We start from the raw sequence: 20,293 nt of genomic DNA, 5'->3' as shown, positions 1-20,293 counted from the left end.
TTATCTCCAGCTTCCTTCCCGATGCAGTTATCTCCACCTTGTAAAGATGGCAAGTCGTGTTGTTGTAATTTTTCCTCGTGAAGTGAAGACACACTTTCGAGCGTTTGAACCTACGTGCTGTCATTGTTATGTTTACGGCTGCAATGCTTGTGCTAAACCATCGTAACCTTTCATTTTCACCCTCTTTCCTGGTGAAGTGTAGCCAAACTTTGGAGCGGGTGGTTCTTGGCGCCATTCTAGTTTGATGCGTCTGGACAACAAGACAGTCAAGACGCAATATGCGCCTTCAGGACTCGTTAAAGGGATCATTAAGGCTTTTTCATTGTGATGTCGAGGCCTCGAAACACTCGGAACCGGTTCCGAATTGGAATCGGATTTCGATTCCCATCCCTAGTGGCAACGGTGAACATGACATAACTCATTTAAACTGGCTGAATCCAATTGCTCCCTGTTAAGACCAACATAAGTTTTTATTTGAGCTCATAAGTTTTTTTTAATGCATTAGTAATTTAGTTTATCGGTATACTTAGCAGTTTTTGGGTGGGAATATGTGTTTGAACAATCTGTTAAAGTCATTATAAAACAGCTTTAGCATTTAGGCTAGCGGACTTTTGCTATAAAATTTAGCCAATTTTTCTGTTGTTGTACTTATATCATTTGTTTATTTTATACCGTTTGAGGCCAAGCTAAGCTTATTTTAATTTTTAAATAAAAATGCAATTCTGCATAGTTTGAAGAAACTCAGGAATTTTCTTTAGTATTCGCATTTAGATGCACTTAGAGGGTTATTTATGAAAATTGATTCTGCAAACCATTAAATGTTCCTAATCTGATGACTCAATTATTCGAACTAACTAGTTGATAGATTAATCGACTACTAAATAATCGATAGCTGCCATCCCTTCCACTTCAAATGGATTGGACATCTACTAGTGATACACTCATTCCAATTTACACCAGAAGGATGAAAATCTTTTGTTTTTCTGTTTAGCAGTTGTTTTGTATTAATAATTATTGTACAGGTAGTCCCCGGGTTACGACGTACTCGACTTACACGATTTCGACTTTACGACACTAGTGTCTTGTCCGCCATCTTGTCTCCAGTCGTTTTTTAAAGTCGCATAAATAGTACATTATTGTACTTTACAGTACCTTGTTTTTTACTTCATTTATATGACGTGTTCTATCCTCACTAAATGTCAAGTTGTTCAGCTTGATGGACAGCAAAAACAATGACAATTTGTAAAGCTGTATCACATGTGTAAACTTATGTTCAAAATGACACTCATTTTAACTAGGGCTGTCAAACGATTAAAAATTTTTATCGAATTAATTACAGCTTAAAAATTAATCGTGATTAATCGCAATTCAAAGCATCTATAAAATGTGCCATATTTTTCTGTAAATTACTGTTGAAATGGAAAGATAAGACACAAGATGGATATATCCATTCAACATACTGTACATAAATGGTAAATGGTGTTATACTTATATTGCGCTTTAAGTACTGTATTTGTTTATTATAACAATAAATCAACAAGATGGCATTAACATTAACATTCTGCTAAAGCGATCCATGGATAGAAAGACTTGTAGTTCTTAAAAGATAAATGTTAGTACAGGTTATAGAAACTTTCTATTAAAACCCCTGTTAATGTTTTCGTTTTAATAAAGTTTGTAAAATTTTCAATCAAAAAATTAACTAGTAGCTCGCCATTGTTGATCTCAATAATTACACAGTGCTCATGGTGCTGAAACCCATAAAATCAGTCGCACCCAAGCGCCAGCAGAGGGCAACAAAACACCAAAAAACACAAGTAACAAGTGGAAATGACACTGTGCTGTCATTTTAATCTGTTTGAGCGGGGCATATGCGTTAAATGCAATAATACATTTAACTTTACGTTTAAATACAATAAAGAGATAGTCTTTTTTTTTTAAAAAAAAAAAAAACAAACTAAATATTAGACATCAATTAATGATTCTCAGCTAAAAATGACAGACAATTTGAATAATAAATATACAGTAATTACTTACCCTCTTTTTATGGCTGGGTTGAAACAAAAGCGGCAGCATATAGACATATTGTTCTATCAAACACAACAGTTCTTTTGACTTAAAATACAGCAGTTTATTTTGAAGAGGGGTGCAAGAGCAGAAACAGCTTTTTCAGCCTTGTCTGTGTTTTCCGCCATATATAATATATATGGCGGAAAACACTCAGGTGACTTGAAGTTCCGCTCGAAGACCCCCAATTTGGCCAAAATTCAAAATGTTCCTATATGCATGTGTGATACATAATTGGAAAGCTTAAAATCTCCATTTTCTGGGGGGAAAAATTTTGGACAGGAGTTTTATGTTTTTTAAACAGCGAAACCCTATCTGGAGGCAAGAGCACGCGAGAGCAGAATTACAGACGCCATGACTTAAACAAGATATTATCGCGTACTTAACTTGTTTCAATCCAAAAACTCCATGTAACATGTATCACTGAGTGTCAAGACACAACTGTGAATGGCTGTTTTTTGGGGGGATTTTATCGGTGAAACATGGCAATATAACAAGGGTCTTGATGCAGAAATTCGCAAACATCAAAAAGTCGTCGAGGTTTTCTTTTACATATATTTACCCTTTTAAACGTTTCCCCCCAATTTTTCTTTGTTTGGATCAATTATTTAGTAAGTACAGTAACAAAAAAAAAAAACAATTAAGTGTTGGTTATGAGCAGAGGTTGCGCTAGACTTTTTTGTTGTCTGTCATTTTGACTGACAGTGTCATAAAAATCCAGTCATAATCTATTTTTACCCGTCACATTTTTAAAATGATAATAATGACATATTCAATAGTATTTAGTTTTCATTCATTTTTAATTAATATTCTGTCCGAACAAGCTTAACAAGAGGCAAACAGACAGCGGAGTGCACCAATCAGCGACGGGCAACGAGCGACGAGGGACTTGCGCGCGGAAGTAAACATACGAGGAGAACGGAGTTTATTCAACATGGCTAGCGCGAGACAGACTGTTGTCAATGACTTGTGTCACAATAGCTAATTAATATGCTCACTCGCCACCCTGTGGACTGGGGTGTGAATTGCAACCTGTCAAAATGACAGATGGACTTCAGTTTTTTCCGTCTACGTTTTAAAAAAAACGGTCAACGACGGAAAATATTCGGTTAACGCGACCCCTGGTTATGAGGTACATATCCGTGACTTTTACAGACGCCATTTTTTTCAATGGGACGTCATTTAAAAGTTTAAAATATGCAAGTGAATTCAATTAATGATTCTAAGCTTAAAATAACAGACATTTTGAAGAATAAATATAATACCTTCATTTTATGGCTGGGTTAAAACAAAAGCGTTTGCGCCACGTCTGTAAACGGGGGTTTTCAGGGTAAAATGGACAAATTTAAAATAGTTTGGGGGCTTAATATGCCATGAATCTGCTATGGCAGCATATAGACATATAGACATATTGTTCTATCAAACACAACAGTTGTTTTGGCTTCAAATACAGCAGTTTCTTTTAAAGAAGAGTGCAAGAGCAGAAGCTGCTTTTTCAGTCTTGTCTGTGTTTTCCGCCATATACAATAACATTTCTTTTTCCTAATTATATTTTGGGGAAAAAACATGTCTTATATGTATCGTTCCAATGCTAAATATGAAAAAAAATTGCGACATTGCTGTTTTTCACTTATTGCTTGGGGTTCTGGTCCCTATTAACCCTGAAAAACGAGGGATCACTGTATTATCGAAATGTAAGTTGTATGCTAATTTTTTTTAAAACCACAAATTTCCGCTACAGTGATTAATGTAGAATGGACTTAATTAGCTATTCTGGCTTGACATATCTTAATAGATGGACGTGAACTTTGACGCATTCTCTTATATGATTCCTTTGTTGAGAAACAATCTCGGATTTGAGGCAAAGTAATCAGAGAGATTACGTTGAATGGATATAATTATTAAAACGGCCAATTTCAGCCATGTATTCCGCGGTAGTTGACAGCACTCGTTTCTTTTTCTAGCCACATTATTACCTTGTCGATGTTTTCATATGTTCAAGTAATCACGGTGTATAATAGTGTTAAATATAATTCATGATTGATTGAGCCACAAACACAATCACGTTTTCTTGTTGCTTCATCTGCTGCTGGAATGTGAATACACTATTTTTCTGTTTAGCACCATTTATTATCAGAGCGTGGCTGCCTCTCGCTTCTTTTTCTTCCCGCACTTTATCCATCCATCCATCTCTCCATCTCACTTTGCCTTTTACTCCTCCGCCCTCTCTGGCTGGACACAGATTCAGAGTGTGATCTGATCTCCATGTAATGGGAGCGTAATAGGCACTCTGCCTTGATTGGTTGGTAATTTGGGGGAGTTATGCACAGGTGCAATTTGTAATATTTTCAGCAAATTAAATTTCTTTCTATTCCCCTCTCCCTTGCTGTTCTTTTCTATCGTTACCACCCTCGCTGCCTCCCGCCCGCATACGTAGCGCTTAACTCAAATAGCCTCTTTTTGTCCACGCTCTGTTTTAAATCTCTCTCCTGACTTTCCCTTTCTTTCCCCACTTTCTCGCTCCTGCTCTTTTCTTTTCACTTTCTTTCCCTTCCCCTCCCTCGTTAGCTCTCCCACTTATTCTCTCCTCCCTCCGCGACTCCCCCACCCCCCCACCCCCTTCGCTTTATTGATGTACGCTCAGGCACCCATTAGAGCTCCCTTTTTCCCCTCTAGTGGAAATTGCACCGTGTTAATTTTCACACAAATTACGGCAATAGCAGGTATCTCTATTTGATACATTATAGCGGGAGCAATCAGAGATAATTGAGTGCCTTTCAGAGGGAGACGGCTGCATTCACCGCCGCCTCAAAGCTGCCCCATTATCGCCTAATCGCTCTTTAAACACTGAATTTTACCGAACAAAAATTCTTGTCATAATTTTGCTTAAGTGTATTTGGAAATCACAGTCCTTTGAGCGAGGATAATTGAAATCAAATCCCTTTCACTGGAGCTGACATTTCTACATTTCTCCCCAATTGAAATTAATTTCAAAAATTGGGCATGAATATCTTCAAATAGCGGGCAATTATGCCTTTCAATATAGAGAAATTACCGCTACTGAATGGTTGGAGGCTCGCGGGCGAGAGCACCAGTTAAATGCCTTTGTTTCCCACCGTGTTTGCCTAGTAAAGATTTACATATATTGACTCATTATGGTGTCTTGTCAAGCTGATCAGCACGGCTAACTCGAGCGGCAATAAACGCTCATTGCATTTTTTAAAAAAAAATAGTTTTAAAGCCTGCTGCAGTCACAGCTGAGGAAAAATGTATGTTTTCCTCTCGTCGTTACTCAGCCGTCCTCGTTTGTTGCACTCATGCGACGGCGGGATGTTGAAGGTTTGCTCGGCGTGAGCGCAAGTATCGCTGGAAAATTGAATTTAATAGCACAGCCTGGTTTATAAATGAAATCAAATTAATTTATATGGCCCTTTGCAAAAAGCTGAGATGTCCTCAAAGTGCTTTACAACAAAGCAAAATATAGGACATGATACATAAAAGGCAGGAAAGTATTACAGTGATTCCTTACTATTCGCGGCTCAACTTTCACTCCCTTTTTTTTTAAATCTTAGACACAGTTAACTGTAAACCATTACCAGCGAACTACACACAAGATATAGTTTATTATCTTGGAAAAAATAAAATAATAATGACAAATACTTCCAAAACTGAGAAAGCATCTCTGAAATAATGCAAAAATAAACTCAGCGTTTCAATGACTTCAGCCTAGGGCCAGAGCAAAATTTTCTAATTTGAAAATATGAAATAAATACACTTCAAAAAGTAATACCGCATTTGATAGATTCCACTCTGTACATTCACCATAGCTTTCCTAGTAGTGATCAATGATAATGTCTTCTGTGTCTGTTTTGGTTTGTCTTCTTGCACTACCTCTGATGTCCTTGTGGATTGGAGGGTTCCAACATGGATTTTTAAATTTAAAAAAAAAATTTTTTTTTTAACTCAAACTTATTCGCCATCTGACAGCGTGCAACGAACCATGATGCCCGTACCGTGACAGTAAGGGACGAAAACAAATACCGTTACACTTTTCGTGATGATCACTCAGCACAGATCTTTAAACATTGCATATTCTCTCTTGGCAAGATAAAAAAGCAAATATTACCATGTGTTTCAAAACAAGCAAATTTGGAGCCTGGGGAGGACACAGTCTGCGTCCCCCTGCCCCACTCGTCAATCACATGAGTGACAAAGCCAAACACTGCTTTGAAGCAGGCTGACTTACTACATATACTACAATAAGAAAATGTCACACATTGCGAACATTTGAGGTGGGACTCTTGGGGCAACTAAGGATTCGATTACAATTCAGAGGCTACGATTCGCTTAAAAATCGATTGTTGATGCCCCCCTGCCACCAGCTATTAGCTGCTTTTAATGTTTTGTACATTAGTTACAAAAAATGCACAAAAATCCTCTCAGGCTTAAATAAACTACTATTTCAGTATCAAGTTAACAGTTCAAAACAGTAAATAAAATACGCAAGTCCACATTCTGTATCAGCAGTTGAATAAATTTAATGTTCTGAATCAACCGTTGTTAAAATTGCTCCCGTTATTCCATAATTTTCCTTATGTCTACTTTTGACATGTGAAAGTTTTAAAACTGTTTCATCATTTTAAGATAGATTCAAGTCAAGATTTTGCCAATTTAGGAGTATTTTAGATAATAAGTTAATTTGGTTCGCTCTGAAGGTTTGCTACAACAGACAGAGAAGTCTACTGCTTTAAGATGGCAGCTGTTTACTAACGTCAGCGAGTTTGTCATTTCGCATCTAGTTTTCTATACATGTGCTGCTAACATCGCCGTGTCATATCACATCTAGTTCTTTATACATGTGATATCTACCGTAGAATTATGTGGGCGTAGTTTGTAGCGACTGTCGGCCGCAGACAAATTTTTTTTATTTTTTATTTTTTTTTATATCTAGCGGCATGAGATGAGCCAGAGCCGTGAGTTGAACATTGATATTTACTGTCTATTCCTCGTTGCGTTCCGAAGACCGCGCTGACTGCGTTTTAGTTCCGCTTTACTTGGCATAGTTCAATAATCGGAATTTCGTTGTTTGTGAATCTTTTTTGAATCTTCCACGGCCGAGTCGCCAATAGTCTAAGAATCGGAAATTTCGCACACCTATTACACACATATTATGGAAACTCCTCATCAGTTGAAAACTAGCATTCGTCTCATTTTAGTCCGCCACGACACGTTTTTAGCTCTTTATTGTCACATCGTCATGAAAAAATTGGTCATCGATCAAATATATTCGTCGTCGTCATCGTTGACAAAAACAGCAGTGGTGCTAGTTGCAAAATTCATCAGCGGGGCTGAGAATAAAAAGTGGTACTTGGTAGATTGCAAAATGGCTTTTTTTCATGTGGCTTTTTTTTTTTTTTTTTTTTTTTTTTTTTTTGTATGTGGCAAAATGGCTTCTGCCATGTGGCTTTTTTTTTTTTTTGGGAAGTGGCAAAATGGACTTTTGGTATGTGGCTTTTTTTTTTGGGAAGTGGCAAAATGGATTTTGGTATGTGGCTTTTTTTTGGTATGTGACAAAATGGATTTCAGCATGTGGCATATTTTTTGGGGCGTCATGCAAAATGTATTTTGATATGTGGCATTTTTTTGGGTATGTGGCTTTTTTTTATGTGGCAAAATGGATTTTGGTATGCGGAATTTTTATTTGGTATGGTATGTGGCATTTTCTGGACTGTTTGGACGTGCATAGCCGTCAATGGCATGGACATGAATGACCTGAAAAAATGCCATGTACAAAAAAAGGCTATATACAAAAAAGCCATATACCAAAAGTCATTTTGCCACATACCAAATAAAAAGCCATGTACCAAATGTCATTTTACCAAATAAAAATGCCATTTTGCCACATACCAAAAAAATGCTACATGCCAAAAGCCATTTTCTTACACACCAAAAACAAACAAAAAAATGCCACATGCCAAAAGCCATTTTGCCAATACCAAATACCACTTTTTGTTCTCGCTGTCTCCCAAATTTATTCGGGGTTGCATGATTTTGCTATAGGTTTTATAAACATTTGGGCAAAACTTCTTAAAACAGTTCCTGTCTGATTCGGGTATTCATTTACCGTATTTTTCGGACTATACGTCGCACCTGAGTATACTAGTGAGTCGCACCAGCCAAAAAAATGCGCAATGAAAAGGAAATAAACATATAGAAGTCGCACAGGAGTACAAGTCGCATTTTTGAGGGGAAATTTATTTGATAGATTCCAGCACCAAGAACAGACATGTCATTTTGAAAGGCAATTTAAAATACAGTAGAGAACAACAGGCTGAACAGGTGTACAGTATGCGAACATTACATGACGCTAGAAGTTAGATCGGGCCTAAAAAATCCAGCCCAACGCTACTGGCCCGCGGGTATTAAAGCCCGACGCGGCCCGAGCCCGATCAATTAACTTGTTTTGCCTACCCGAGCCCGAAAAAAAACAGAAATGTTGTTTTATTTGTAGACACGAGCCTGAAAAAACCCGAAATGTTATGTTTTATTTGTGAGGACTCAGGAGAAGGAGAAAATGCGAGGATGTGATGCGTGGTTTCGTTTTGTGTGATCACGTTTGTGACGAGGTGCATATATGCATCATGATAAAAAATTAAAGCCTGTCTTCTGTAACAAATTCGCCGCAGGGCGCTGGGAGGGGAAGATTGAAAAGAGAGCCACTGCGTTCACGTGTGTAGGCATGCACAGCGCCTTCTGTTTTATCCAAATTATTTTATTTAACATCCATACATTTTTTTTGTAAAGATATATGAATATGGCGTAAAACACTCAGGTGACTTGAAGTGCCACTCTGAGACCCCCAATTTGGCCAAATTTCAAAATTGTCTGATATGCATGCGTGAGACATCATTGGAAAGCTTAAAATCTCAATTTTCTGGCGGAAGAAAATTTTTGAACAGAAGGGCATTTTAAAAAAAAAAAAAAAGTTTTTTAAACAGCAAAATCCTATATGGAGGTGAGAGCAGAATTACGCCATGACTTTAATGAGATATTATCGCGTACTTGTTTCGATCCAAAAACTCCATGTCGCATGTATCACTGAGTGTCAAGAAACAGCAGTGAATGGCCACAGCTGGATTTTGGGGGGATTTTATGGGTGAAACATGGTAATATAACAAGGGTCGCGATGCAGAAATCTCAGACATCAAGGAGTGGTCGAGATTTTCTTTTTCAAATATTTGCCCTTTTAAACAGCACGCCCCCCCCCCCCCCCCCCCCCCCCCCCCCCCCAATTTTCTTTGTTTGGCTCGATTATCATCTAACATATCGGGGGGAAATGCGACAGTAACATAAAAAAAACAATTTAGCAAGTTATGAGGTAGATATCAGTGACTTTTTTTACAGACGCCATTTTTTTCATTGTGACGTAATTTGTTTAAAAGTTTGAAATATGCGAGTGAAAATTTTTTTAAAGTCGTTTTTCTTTTTTCTTTTCTTTTTTTTTTTAAACAAAATATTAGACCTCAATTAATGATTCTAAGCTAAAAATGACATTTTGAATAATAAATATAATTACCTTGTTTTCATGGCTGGGTTGAAACAAAAACGGTTGCGCGACATCTGTAAACGGGGGTTTCCAGGGTAAAACGGGCAAATTAAAAATAGTTTGTGGGCCTAATGCGCCCTGAATCTGCTACGTTAGCATACAGACATATTGTTCTACCAAACACAACAGTTTTGGCTTAAAATAAAGCAGTTTCTTTTAAAGAGTGCAAAAGCAGAAACTGCTTTTTCAGTCTTGTCTGCTTTCCGCCATATATATTTATTTTTAAAAAAGTTAGCAAGAGAGAGAAGTCGGCCCGACCCGACCGTAAATAATCACACATAAGTCACTCCAGAGTATAAGACTCACCCTCTGCCAAACTATGGAGAGAAAAAAAATAATAATAATAATACTTATAGTTCGAAAAATACGGTATACATTTTTGTCCTTTAGATTTAAAATTTTTCCTTATGACCTTTTTTTTTTTTTTTTTTTTGTTTTTTTTTTTTTTTTTTTTAAACTGTTGTTTGTGGTGATGGAAGTGAGAGTCAGTAGGGAATGAAGACAAGCAAGTGGGGGGGTACTACGTAACCGGGTGGGGAGCGAGGGGTGTTCCTATGCTCCCGGGAGAGAGGCAATTTCACAGCTGGTTTGCTCCTTAGGCAGTCAGGCAGAAAATGCTGCAGATTTGCGGCGCAAATTGAAATGGTGTCAGTGCTGGAACAAAGCGGCGAGCTGAATGACGAGGTAGCCGTATGCACGTGCGCGCCAAGGAAAGGTGGAGTTGAGGTGCCACAAATTCAATAACAACCCTGTAATATTTTAGCCACGCCTTTCTGACACCTGTCACTCAATCGGAAAGCAACAATTGGCTCTTCCATAATCAGCATTATATTGTTTGAACATGCGTGTATGTGTGTTCTTTTTTCATGTATGTAGTGCTCTTTAGTTTTTTTTGTGTGCTTGCAAAACCTTGGCAACCAAACGCGTGCCTCTATTATCAGTCCTGCATGGTTCGGTTGTTGGCCAGGCAGCGCATCAGTAGTCAACAGCTGTGCGTTCCATGCGCGCGACCGTCGACGGCCATTAAACACCGCCATCCTTTTACAGACTCGCTCTCATCGTGTTTGGCAGAGCGCTACATTAGACACACTTGCCTTTTGATTATGCCACTGCAGTAAAAACTGAAATTATAATTACGCCGGTGGTCGATTGGCAGGTATAATGGGCACACGCTCGCTCCCAACGGTGTCGAGAAGGAATTGTCGGGGGAATCTTCCTACCGGTTGTGTTAATAATTCACTCTGCACACACCTGACGTCGGTGTGAGTTCGGGGCTTGGCGTGCCCTCTCCAGCGTAGCGAGGAAATGACGATCCAATAACTGCAATTAAACACGCAGTATAATGGCTAATCAAATTGACAGCCTCGGCTGTTCGCATTCTTCTCTCACAATGGCTTATCACAACAAACTATTATGAGGGAGGGTATTTCAGGCCTGATCCCCTTTTCTTTCTCTCTCCCCATCTGCGTCTCATTTTGTTTATCTCACGCCTCTCTGTATTTACCCCTTATTTTTTTTCCCTTTCCTCCTTCAGTGTTGCTCATTGTCACCCGCCCGACTTAATTGCAGTAAAGATGAAAAGACAAGCAAATTTGATTCCTTGCTTCACACGGGGGAGCGCACACGTCCCACGCGTTTCGCCGTCTTCAGCATTTTCCCATGAGCGTGACAAACTTTTAATCAGTTTTGTTTTTCTGTTCGCAGTACTCTGAGAAGGCCCTGTACAACCAGATCTGCTTCTACAGGTTCATCTTTGACTGGGACCACGCAGTTGCCAAAATACTGCAAGGGGAAGAGAAAAGTAAGCATGCACTCACACAAGGAGAAATATTAATATTGTGCCGTTAAGTTTTAAATGAATCCAAAAAAAAATCTACTTCATATTATACTGTATATACAGTAAGGGTGTAACGGTACATGTAATAGTATTGAACCATTTCGGTACGTGGTAGTCTGTTCGGAACAGACGCGTACCGAACGAGTTTCTGACGTAATATAGCCCTTACATTTCGAGGCTGTGAGTCGATCGGGTTACAGTTTCTTTGTGTAGATTATATTTACTCCGTCTTCTCTACTATAATGAGGACCAACATGGACAGTATATAACCCAGAAACGTCAATGGCGCGACAACGTGGCCGCCGCGAGAACGCAGTGAAACGCGGACGTTAGAGTCAATCAACCAATGCACACCAGTCGCAGTGCGGCTGCGTGTTAGATGTGTCCCAGAAGCGGCTCAACGCAACGCACGCGAAAAGAACGGCAGAGTTTATTATTTGACGCGAGACGCGGCCCTCCTGCGTCAATAGACCCTACCCACGTGACGTCACAACTCCGCTCTCCTGAATGGTACCGCCCACTTGTCCGTCAAAACATAGTGTTAACCTGTTACGGCTGCGTACATTTCTCCTATTTACGGCGTGTTTTTCTGCTCCTTAACATTAATAATCAAAATGGTGAAGGCGTGTGTGGCTGTTGGTTGCACTAACAGAGAAGATGGAAGGAGAGACTTGAAGTTTTACTGTATTCCGAGGGATCCAAAGAGAGCGAAATGGACGGCTGCAATTCGACGTGAAAACTGGGCACCAAAAAATCACCACAGACTATGTAGTAGTCATTTTATATCCGGTAAGATGCATTTAAGATATACTTAGAGGGTTTTGGGCTGACAAATAACCACAATTAAGATCATTGCGAGGCTAATCGCCGACAACATACGACGTAGTACGACATAGTTTCAAATTCAAGATGTTTGTGACTTCCCTTTCTTCCACCATCGTTATTTTTTGAATAATATTTAGCTGGTACCAAGTGAAAGAAACTGGCCTCGTCTACGGGGCTGACAAATAACCACAATTAAGATCATTGCTAGGCTAATCGCTGACAACATACACGTATGTATGTAGTGAGAGTGCTATCGCTAAACCATATAAACATTAAAAGCCTTAACTCCATTGACAAACGACATGAAATACATTAGACTTGACAGTGGATGTTAGCAATAACAAAAGATTTTGAATTGAAAATTTCGTAACTCACCTTTCCAAGCACAAGATAGATTCCTGCCGAATTTTCGTGGACGAGGACCTGTTTCACCCAACCAGCAACGAAGTATTTATAAGCCTCCAAGCTCTTGAAGTTTTTCATATTTTCGTGAGAATAGGCTGATTTAGTGTGGACAAGATAATTGTAAATATCTGCGTAGCAGATGTCAGGCAGACAGGGCGAAGACAGTGGGTCAAAAAACATCGATTTGGGCATCAAATATGGATCTGGCGACTGTATAGAACGAAGCTTTTCCTCATAACGCCTTTTATGCAACAGATCCAGTGAGTTTGCGGCATCAGAAAGCACCGGGTCTTCCATGAAATGCATTTTAAATTCCGCCATCAATTGAAAACAATGCTAATACAGAGTCAAAATGACGGACAAGTGGGCAGAACCATACAGCGAGCACGTGGTTTTGTGACGTAGGTGGGTAGGGTCTATACTACTTGCTAGGATCGGGCCGGAAGTCACTCGTGTAATAATACGGTGGATCCAGTTGATTTTCAAACTAATAAGCAATCCTAACCTACTTTTTGAGTCCATCAGATCTCTTGAGTGGTAGATCGAGGCACATTTGACTTGTCTTTGTTGATTTACTGCTGTCTTCTCTGCTAAAATAATAATAACCAACACGGCCCCGTGTTCAATACAAAACCCTCCTACCACAACAAAACAAGTAGGAAGTAATATTCACCGAGGAACTAAAGTTATCCAACATAAAATGTACAATATAAATGAATACTACATCACATTTGTAAAATATAAACACATAATAAAATAAATGATAGCCCATTTAAATAAAATAAATTGAAATGAGCTAAAAGACCCGTAATTAAATAATAAGAATAATACACACATCCTGCTTACACAATTAAATTGATTAATTTCTGTGTGGTGCTTTAACTTGAGAAAATCCACCATTAAAGCTTTTGAAAACCGTTCATAAGAAATAAAAATGTTTCATTGAGGCATTTCATTTGTAAAATACATGTTAAAATCTTCGTCATTGTGATTGATTTTCTCTTTAGCACAGGACTTTTTTCTTCTTTCTTTTAGAAAGAAAGCTGACCAATACGCAGGGTCTGAAAGGCAAATTGTTGTTGGATGGTCTTTAAATACCCGCTATTTTTTTAGCAGAATTCTAGCTTTGTGTAAGCTAATGTTCCTATTGTTGAAAGCACAACGGTGTGTAAACAACTAGCACATTTTATATTTTGCATTTTGTTTTTTTTTTTTACTGTACCGAAAATGAACTGAACCGTGACCTCAAAACCGAGGTACGTACCGAACCGAGATTTTTGTGTACCGTTACACCCCGAGTATACAGTGTATCACAAAAGTGAGTACACCCCTCGCATTTTTTCAGATATTTGAGTATATCTTTTCATGGGACAACACTGACAAAATGAAATGAAAATCACATTGTTTGATTTTTAAAGAATTTATTTGCAAATCATGGTGGAAAATAAGTATTTGGTCAATACCAAAAGTTCATCTCAATACTTTGTTATGTACCCTTTGTTGGCAATAACGGAGGCCAAACGTTTTCTGTAACTCTTCACAAGCTTTTCACACACTGTTGCTGGTATTTTGGCCCATTTCTCCATGCAGATCTCGAGCAGTGATATTTTGGGGCTTTGTTGGGCAACACGGATTTTCAACTCCCTCCGCAGATTTTCTATGGGGTTGAGACCTGGAGACTGGCTAGGCCACTCCAGGACCTTGAAATGCATCTTACGAAGCCACTCCTTTGTTGCCCTGGCTGTGTGTTTGGGATCATTGTCATGCTGAAAGATCCAGCCATGTCTCATCTTCAATGCCCTTGCTGATGGAAGGAGATTTTCACTCAAAATCTCTCGATACATGGCCCCATTCATTCTTTCCTTTACACAGATCAGTCCTTCTGGTCCCTTTGCAGAAAAACAGCCCCAAAGCATGATGTTTCCACCCCCATGCTTCATAGTGGGTATGGTGCAATTCAGTATTCTTTTTCCTCCAAACACGAGAACCTGTGTTTCTCCCAGTCCTCTTCTGGATCATCCAAATGCTCTCTAGCGAACCGCAGACGGGCCTGGACCTGTACTTTCTTCAGCAGGGGACACGTCTGGCAGTGCAGGATTTGAGTCCCTGGCGGCACATTGTGTTACTGATAGTAGCCTTTATTACTGTGGTCCCAGCTCTCTGTAGGTCATTCACTAGGTCCCCCCGTGTGGTTCTGGGATTTTTGCTCCCTGTTCTTATCATTTTGACGCCATGGAATGAGGAGGGAGTTGAAAGTCCGCGTTGCCCAATGACAGCCACAAAACATCACTGCTCTAGAGGAGATCTGCATGGAGGAATGGGCCAAAATACCTGCAACAGTGTGTGAAAAGCTCGTGAAGAGTTACAGAAAACGTTTGGCCTCCGTTATTGCCAACAAAGGGTACATAACAAAGTATTGAAATGAACTTTTGGTATAGACCAAATACTTATTTTCCACCATGATTTGCAAATAAATTCTTTAAAAATCAAACAATGTGATTTTCTGTTGCTTTTTTTCCAGATTCTGTCTCTCATGGTTGAGGTTTAACCATGTGGACAATTACAGGCCTCTCTAATATTTTCAAGTGGGAGAACTTGCACAATTAGTGGTTGACTAAATGCTTATTTGCCTCACTGTCGACATATTGTTCTATCAAACACAACCTTTTTTTTTTTTTTGCTTAAAATACAGCAGTTTCTTTTAAAGAGGAGTGCAAGAGCAGAAACTGCTTTTTCAGTCTTGTCTTTGTTTTCCTCCATATATTGTACATTCAGCATCATTTGGGAGGGTCTTAGTTTTCATATGAGCCATTTCTGAAACCAATTGAATAATTAAAAGTCAGGTTATTAGCAATTGTTTCAACAAAGTGGATAAGCGACAAGACTGTATTTGCAGTTAAAAGAAAGCAACCGTTGCTTCTTAAATGCTGTGATATTTTATTCATATTCGCCGTTTTGTGTTTGTACTCTGCGGCGCTGTCGTAAAAATTGGAATCAAGGCAGCGAAAGTGCTGTTTGAATTCTAATGTCGCCATCAGTTTTCTCACAATTACTGTAAATGTAACATAGCATTAACAATCAATGGCTCAAAGTAAGCTCGTTACCCAGGCGGCACTTAAAATATTCATCATCGCCACCCCGTGCACACAGAGACACACACAAAAAAAGTATGGGCATTGTACACGGGAGGGGGGGGGGGTTAAGGACATTCATCTCCTCGAGTCAACAGCCCTAATTTAGGAGACGGATTCAATCACACACACGTACAGAATGCAAAATGCTCCAATCACCGGGAGAACGGCGGAAAGAGCCCTCCACCGCTTTCCCTCACTGTCCACCTTTACCGCTCTCTCCCCGTTCGCTCTCTCTTAGACAGGCACTCGTTTGGATGTGTTGATTGAAAACAGGTTTTAGATTTGGAGAAATGATAGGGCAAGTAATGGGCACGCTGAAGAAAGGATAGCCCTTCTGCTGTAATGGGACATGGAGCGTATATTTCCCCCCTTGGACTCAAATAGACGCTACTCCAGTCACTGTGCGCTCGGTAGGCGGAAGCCGCGAGGCCTTTTCACGCATAGTTCTCACTGATTGATGTCACTTGATTAGAAAGGGCCGCTCGGCTGAGTGATTTATTTATTTGATTAAATATTTATGTATGTATGCTTGAACGGCAGGGCTGTCGGGTAGCCAGGAACGAGACGGCGGAGGTAACTATAACTTGTAATCAGCAGATGACCACTCAAACGATAGAAGGCGCTAAAATAAAGGGATTGGAGCAGTGCAGGGCTACTAACGTGATTATAGCCGTCCACTTCTGCTTTCTTATTATATTTTTGTTCAGGCCTAGAGGCACAAAATCATTGGCAATCAGCGCGTGGCTCGCCTCCCTTTATTTTGTCGAGCTTTGTGTCTACTTAGTCTTGGTGTGTTTACGCTTGTGTTGTACCTCGCTATGCAACATAAAGCCGCATATTCTGTCAGCATGGTGTTTTGTCCAGTTTACGATTGCAAAAATGAAATCAAACAAGAAGCACAATAATGTTTCAGTTAGTCTAAAAAGCTGATGTTGCTTGTTTTTTCCGCTCAATGTATTTTATTTCAATTTCACAGCAATTAAACATGGATTACGGGAATGTGTTTTGGAACAATTGGATCATACGCCACAACGTTTATGTCTGCCGACATTCTTTTTGGTCTTCATCTTTCATGATCGTAAACTTGTACAGGAGAACGTCATCGAATGAATGATTAGCGTACAAAATAATTGGTTAGTATTTAACCATTTTCAATAAGGTTGCAACAACTAATTGATTAAATCGATTAATAAATTAGTTGCCAACTATTTAGAAAATCTGTTTTTGTCAGCAGCAAAAAGCAGTCCCGTTTGGGTCCCTGTTTGTGTGGAATGGGAGGCTCAGCGTGCGCCTGTTATTAGATCAAGAGAGAGAGTTCACTGCTGCACTCAGGTTGGGTTGTTGAATCAATGATATTAGGAAGTGTCGTCTGTATTGTGGTCGTTTGTATTCTTTGTTGATGAGACGTTCCTACTTAGCATGGAGCGCTGAACTAGTTAGCGATTATGCTAATCAGTGTTTTAACTGCTTCAGACCAGCATTTTTTTTGTGCTTGGCAAAAAAAAAAAAAAAATCATTAATTTGTACTCCACTCAAGTTCCAGAAGAAAGTGCAATTTTTTGGGTCGGGGATATTTCATGCTTTATTAATTTCTAATGTTAGTTAAATTGTTTTTAATGAGAAATGAGCAGTTATGTTTGCCTTTTTGAAGTTGCGTTTTGTCTCAGCAATTTTCAAAAAGCCAAAAATAGCAAACAGGGCGTGGGGTTAAGTGTCCGTTTTGTTGTCTTTTGGAGACTCATGTTAGCACTTGAGTTACTGTTCGATAGTAAAGTTGTCTCATTTGTTTTTATAAAGAAACCACACACACATAAACCCATTCATATAACAGTCTTCTTTCAACACAAACTCCAATTTAAACTGAATTGTCATACAAAAGAGTGTGCTTTGAAATTGGATTTGGATTGCATTTATGATATTTGGGAGAAAAAAAAACTGATTCATTAGTCTGCCTTCTAGTTAGTTAGTTTAAAAAAAAAAGTAATTTACACAATTTATATCAGCACTTTGCCCACAAGAAAAAAAATGTCAATCAGCAGCACTTTTTTTTTTTTTTTTATTCAAATGAACAGGCTTTTGTCTTATTTGTGTACTGAGAAATTATTTTTACATTTCATACTCAGAACCTTTATTTAAAAACTTAAACAAGTTTTATGCACAAAAAACAGGACAGTTGTAGACTGCAGTAAAGTCAGGTAACTGGAATAAAGTCTTATTTTTGAAGGAAATAGTCATCCATTTTACTTCATTTTACTTTTTTTTTTTTTTTTAAATGAATAAAACAACTTCAAGTTAAATTGTAAAGGTAATTGAAAAAAGTGACTGTCATCTGATTAATCGTTTAATTAATCGTCCAATTAATTGATTATAAAATTAATCGTTAATTGCATCTCTAATTTTCGGTGAAAGCCTACTTTAGTGCATGTATGTGATGGTGTCCACGGGTAAATATAATTAGCTAACGATAGCACCACTATATTAAGTAGCGTCTGCGTGTAACAATGTATTTCTTGTTGTTGTTTGTTCTCCTCTTCTGTCTGCTTGCTTCCTTTCTGTCCACCTTCCTGTTCGTTGCTTTCTCCTAATAAATGAAACATAACGAACAGCCACAATTGGAGTATATCAAACTCCCATGTGGTACCTTAAAACTGTTCAAGCGATAAGGACAAGGATTTAATGTACTGTGCTTCACTCAGTTGTTTTTATGGGGTAGTATTATCTCTCAGAATGAGTCTTAAAAAGGGAACCGGACAGCGATGGTGTAATACAGGGGTGTCCAAACTTTTTGCAAAGGGGGCCAGATTTGGTGTGGTAAAAATGTGAGGGGCCGACCTTGGCTGACGTCCTTTACACAGAATATATTTAAGCAAATTTTAGCAAGCCATTCTGTGTGTCACATTTGCTTTTTTTTTTTTTTTTTAACTAATAATTTTAACAATCTCGCAACTAGCCTTTGTGGCGTTCTCTTTCGACTCTCGGGCTCTTGCGAAATACTGCTGCTGTGAAATTAAACTAGCTTCAAGTTGCTTCAATTTCTTGCTGCGTATCTTCCCTGTTATCTTGTCGTACATGCCAGCGTGCCTTGTTTGGTAATATTGCCTCACATTGAACTCTTCAAAAACAATAACTGTCTCTTTGCAAATGAGGCAGACATAGTTATGTATTTTAGTGAAGAAATAGTCCAATTTCCACCTATCCAAGAAACGTCGGCCGTCACTGTCAACTTTCTTTTTCTTGTTGATTGTCGCCATTTTAGAAAATTGGAAGTAAAGGGTCACACAGGGTAATGTTGCTAAGAGTGCTGCTGACTTTTAGTGGGTAAACGAGGGGCAGCATTTAGTGTGTAAGCTACTTCATATGCTGGTAGCAGTACTGCTGACCAATTTATCAAGTCTGTGTGCGGGACAGACGTTATTGATTTTATGACAGAGGCTGGGGGCCGGAAGAAATTTGATCACGGGCCGCATTTGGCCCCCGGGCCGGACTTTGGACATGTCTGGTGTAATAAGAATGCCACTTAAAACCTGAAAATTATATCACCACTACATGTCGACCGATATATGGACTTTTCTCTAACATCGCCCAATTAACAACAACAAAAAAAAGAAATTGCCCAATTAACAAACAAAAATATAAGCCGATAAAAAGATTTTGATCAGGCATCTGTGTACGCAACTGTGGCCGCCGCTGACTAACGGTAGGACCCTAGAAGGATCCCACAGCAGCTTCAGGCTTGCCAGTTTTGTAAATACTGTATTAAAAGATTTTTTTTTTTTTTTTTTTTTTTTTTTTTATCTTGCATGAGAGAATATGCAATGTTGCTTTAGCCTTTTAAGGTCTTTATTGAGCGATCCTTTCACTCTAAATGTCACTTGCAGCGTTAGCATCGCATTTGCGTCACCATTAGCTTTAGCATGGCGAGCTTCCTCTTAAAACTCTCACTTGTTTACATTCGTTGTGACATCCTGGTGGGTTTAATTATTTGAAAATAATGTATTGTTCTTGCAAGATGTATATGATCATAAAAAGAAGTGCTGCGTTCGTTGGTTTGGTATCACTGGACCGAATAAATCCTTTAAGTATCAGATCATTACTGTGAATTTAAAACTGATGAAGCTTTTTTTTTTTTTAATTGTCTTTATAATCTACGTATATAGGCTTACAAAATCGGCTTTGGCTATCGGCAATCGGCTGAAATTTTTTTTTAGGTATCGGCATTTTAAAATCCTGTATGGGTCGACCTCTCGTCACCGCTGTTATGTTTTGTGAAATTAAAATAAAAAAAGGCCTAAGACTCAAATGCTTCAACGCTTTCTTGACCGAACACGTTCCTCTGTTTGTGGCAACCTAAAAGTAAACAGCGTAATACCGCAGAAGTCTCTTAAACAATCCATCCCTGAACACAGCATTGTTTACATT

General features: G+C 38.8%; 1 protein-coding gene across 4 annotated transcripts in view; it reads left to right on the top strand.

Annotated features, from left to right (window-relative positions):
- pola1 (polymerase (DNA directed), alpha 1) overlaps positions 1 to 20,293 on the top strand; it is a 127,783-nt gene that overhangs the window by 91,103 nt on the left and 16,387 nt on the right. For all 4 annotated transcript variants that reach the window (XM_057824219.1, XM_057824218.1, XM_057824215.1 and 1 more), the window contains one exon: positions 11,378 to 11,474. In XM_057824219.1, the coding sequence (XP_057680202.1) occupies positions 11,378 to 11,474 (97 nt within the window). The remainder of the gene's footprint in view (positions 1 to 11,377; positions 11,475 to 20,293) is intronic.

This window comes from Corythoichthys intestinalis, chromosome 20 (assembly GCF_030265065.1).
Source record: "Corythoichthys intestinalis isolate RoL2023-P3 chromosome 20, ASM3026506v1, whole genome shotgun sequence".
Taxonomy (NCBI): Eukaryota; Metazoa; Chordata; class Actinopteri; order Syngnathiformes; family Syngnathidae; genus Corythoichthys; species Corythoichthys intestinalis.
Note: the sequence above shows the minus strand (reverse complement) of the source record. Positions and strands in the feature narration are given on the sequence as shown.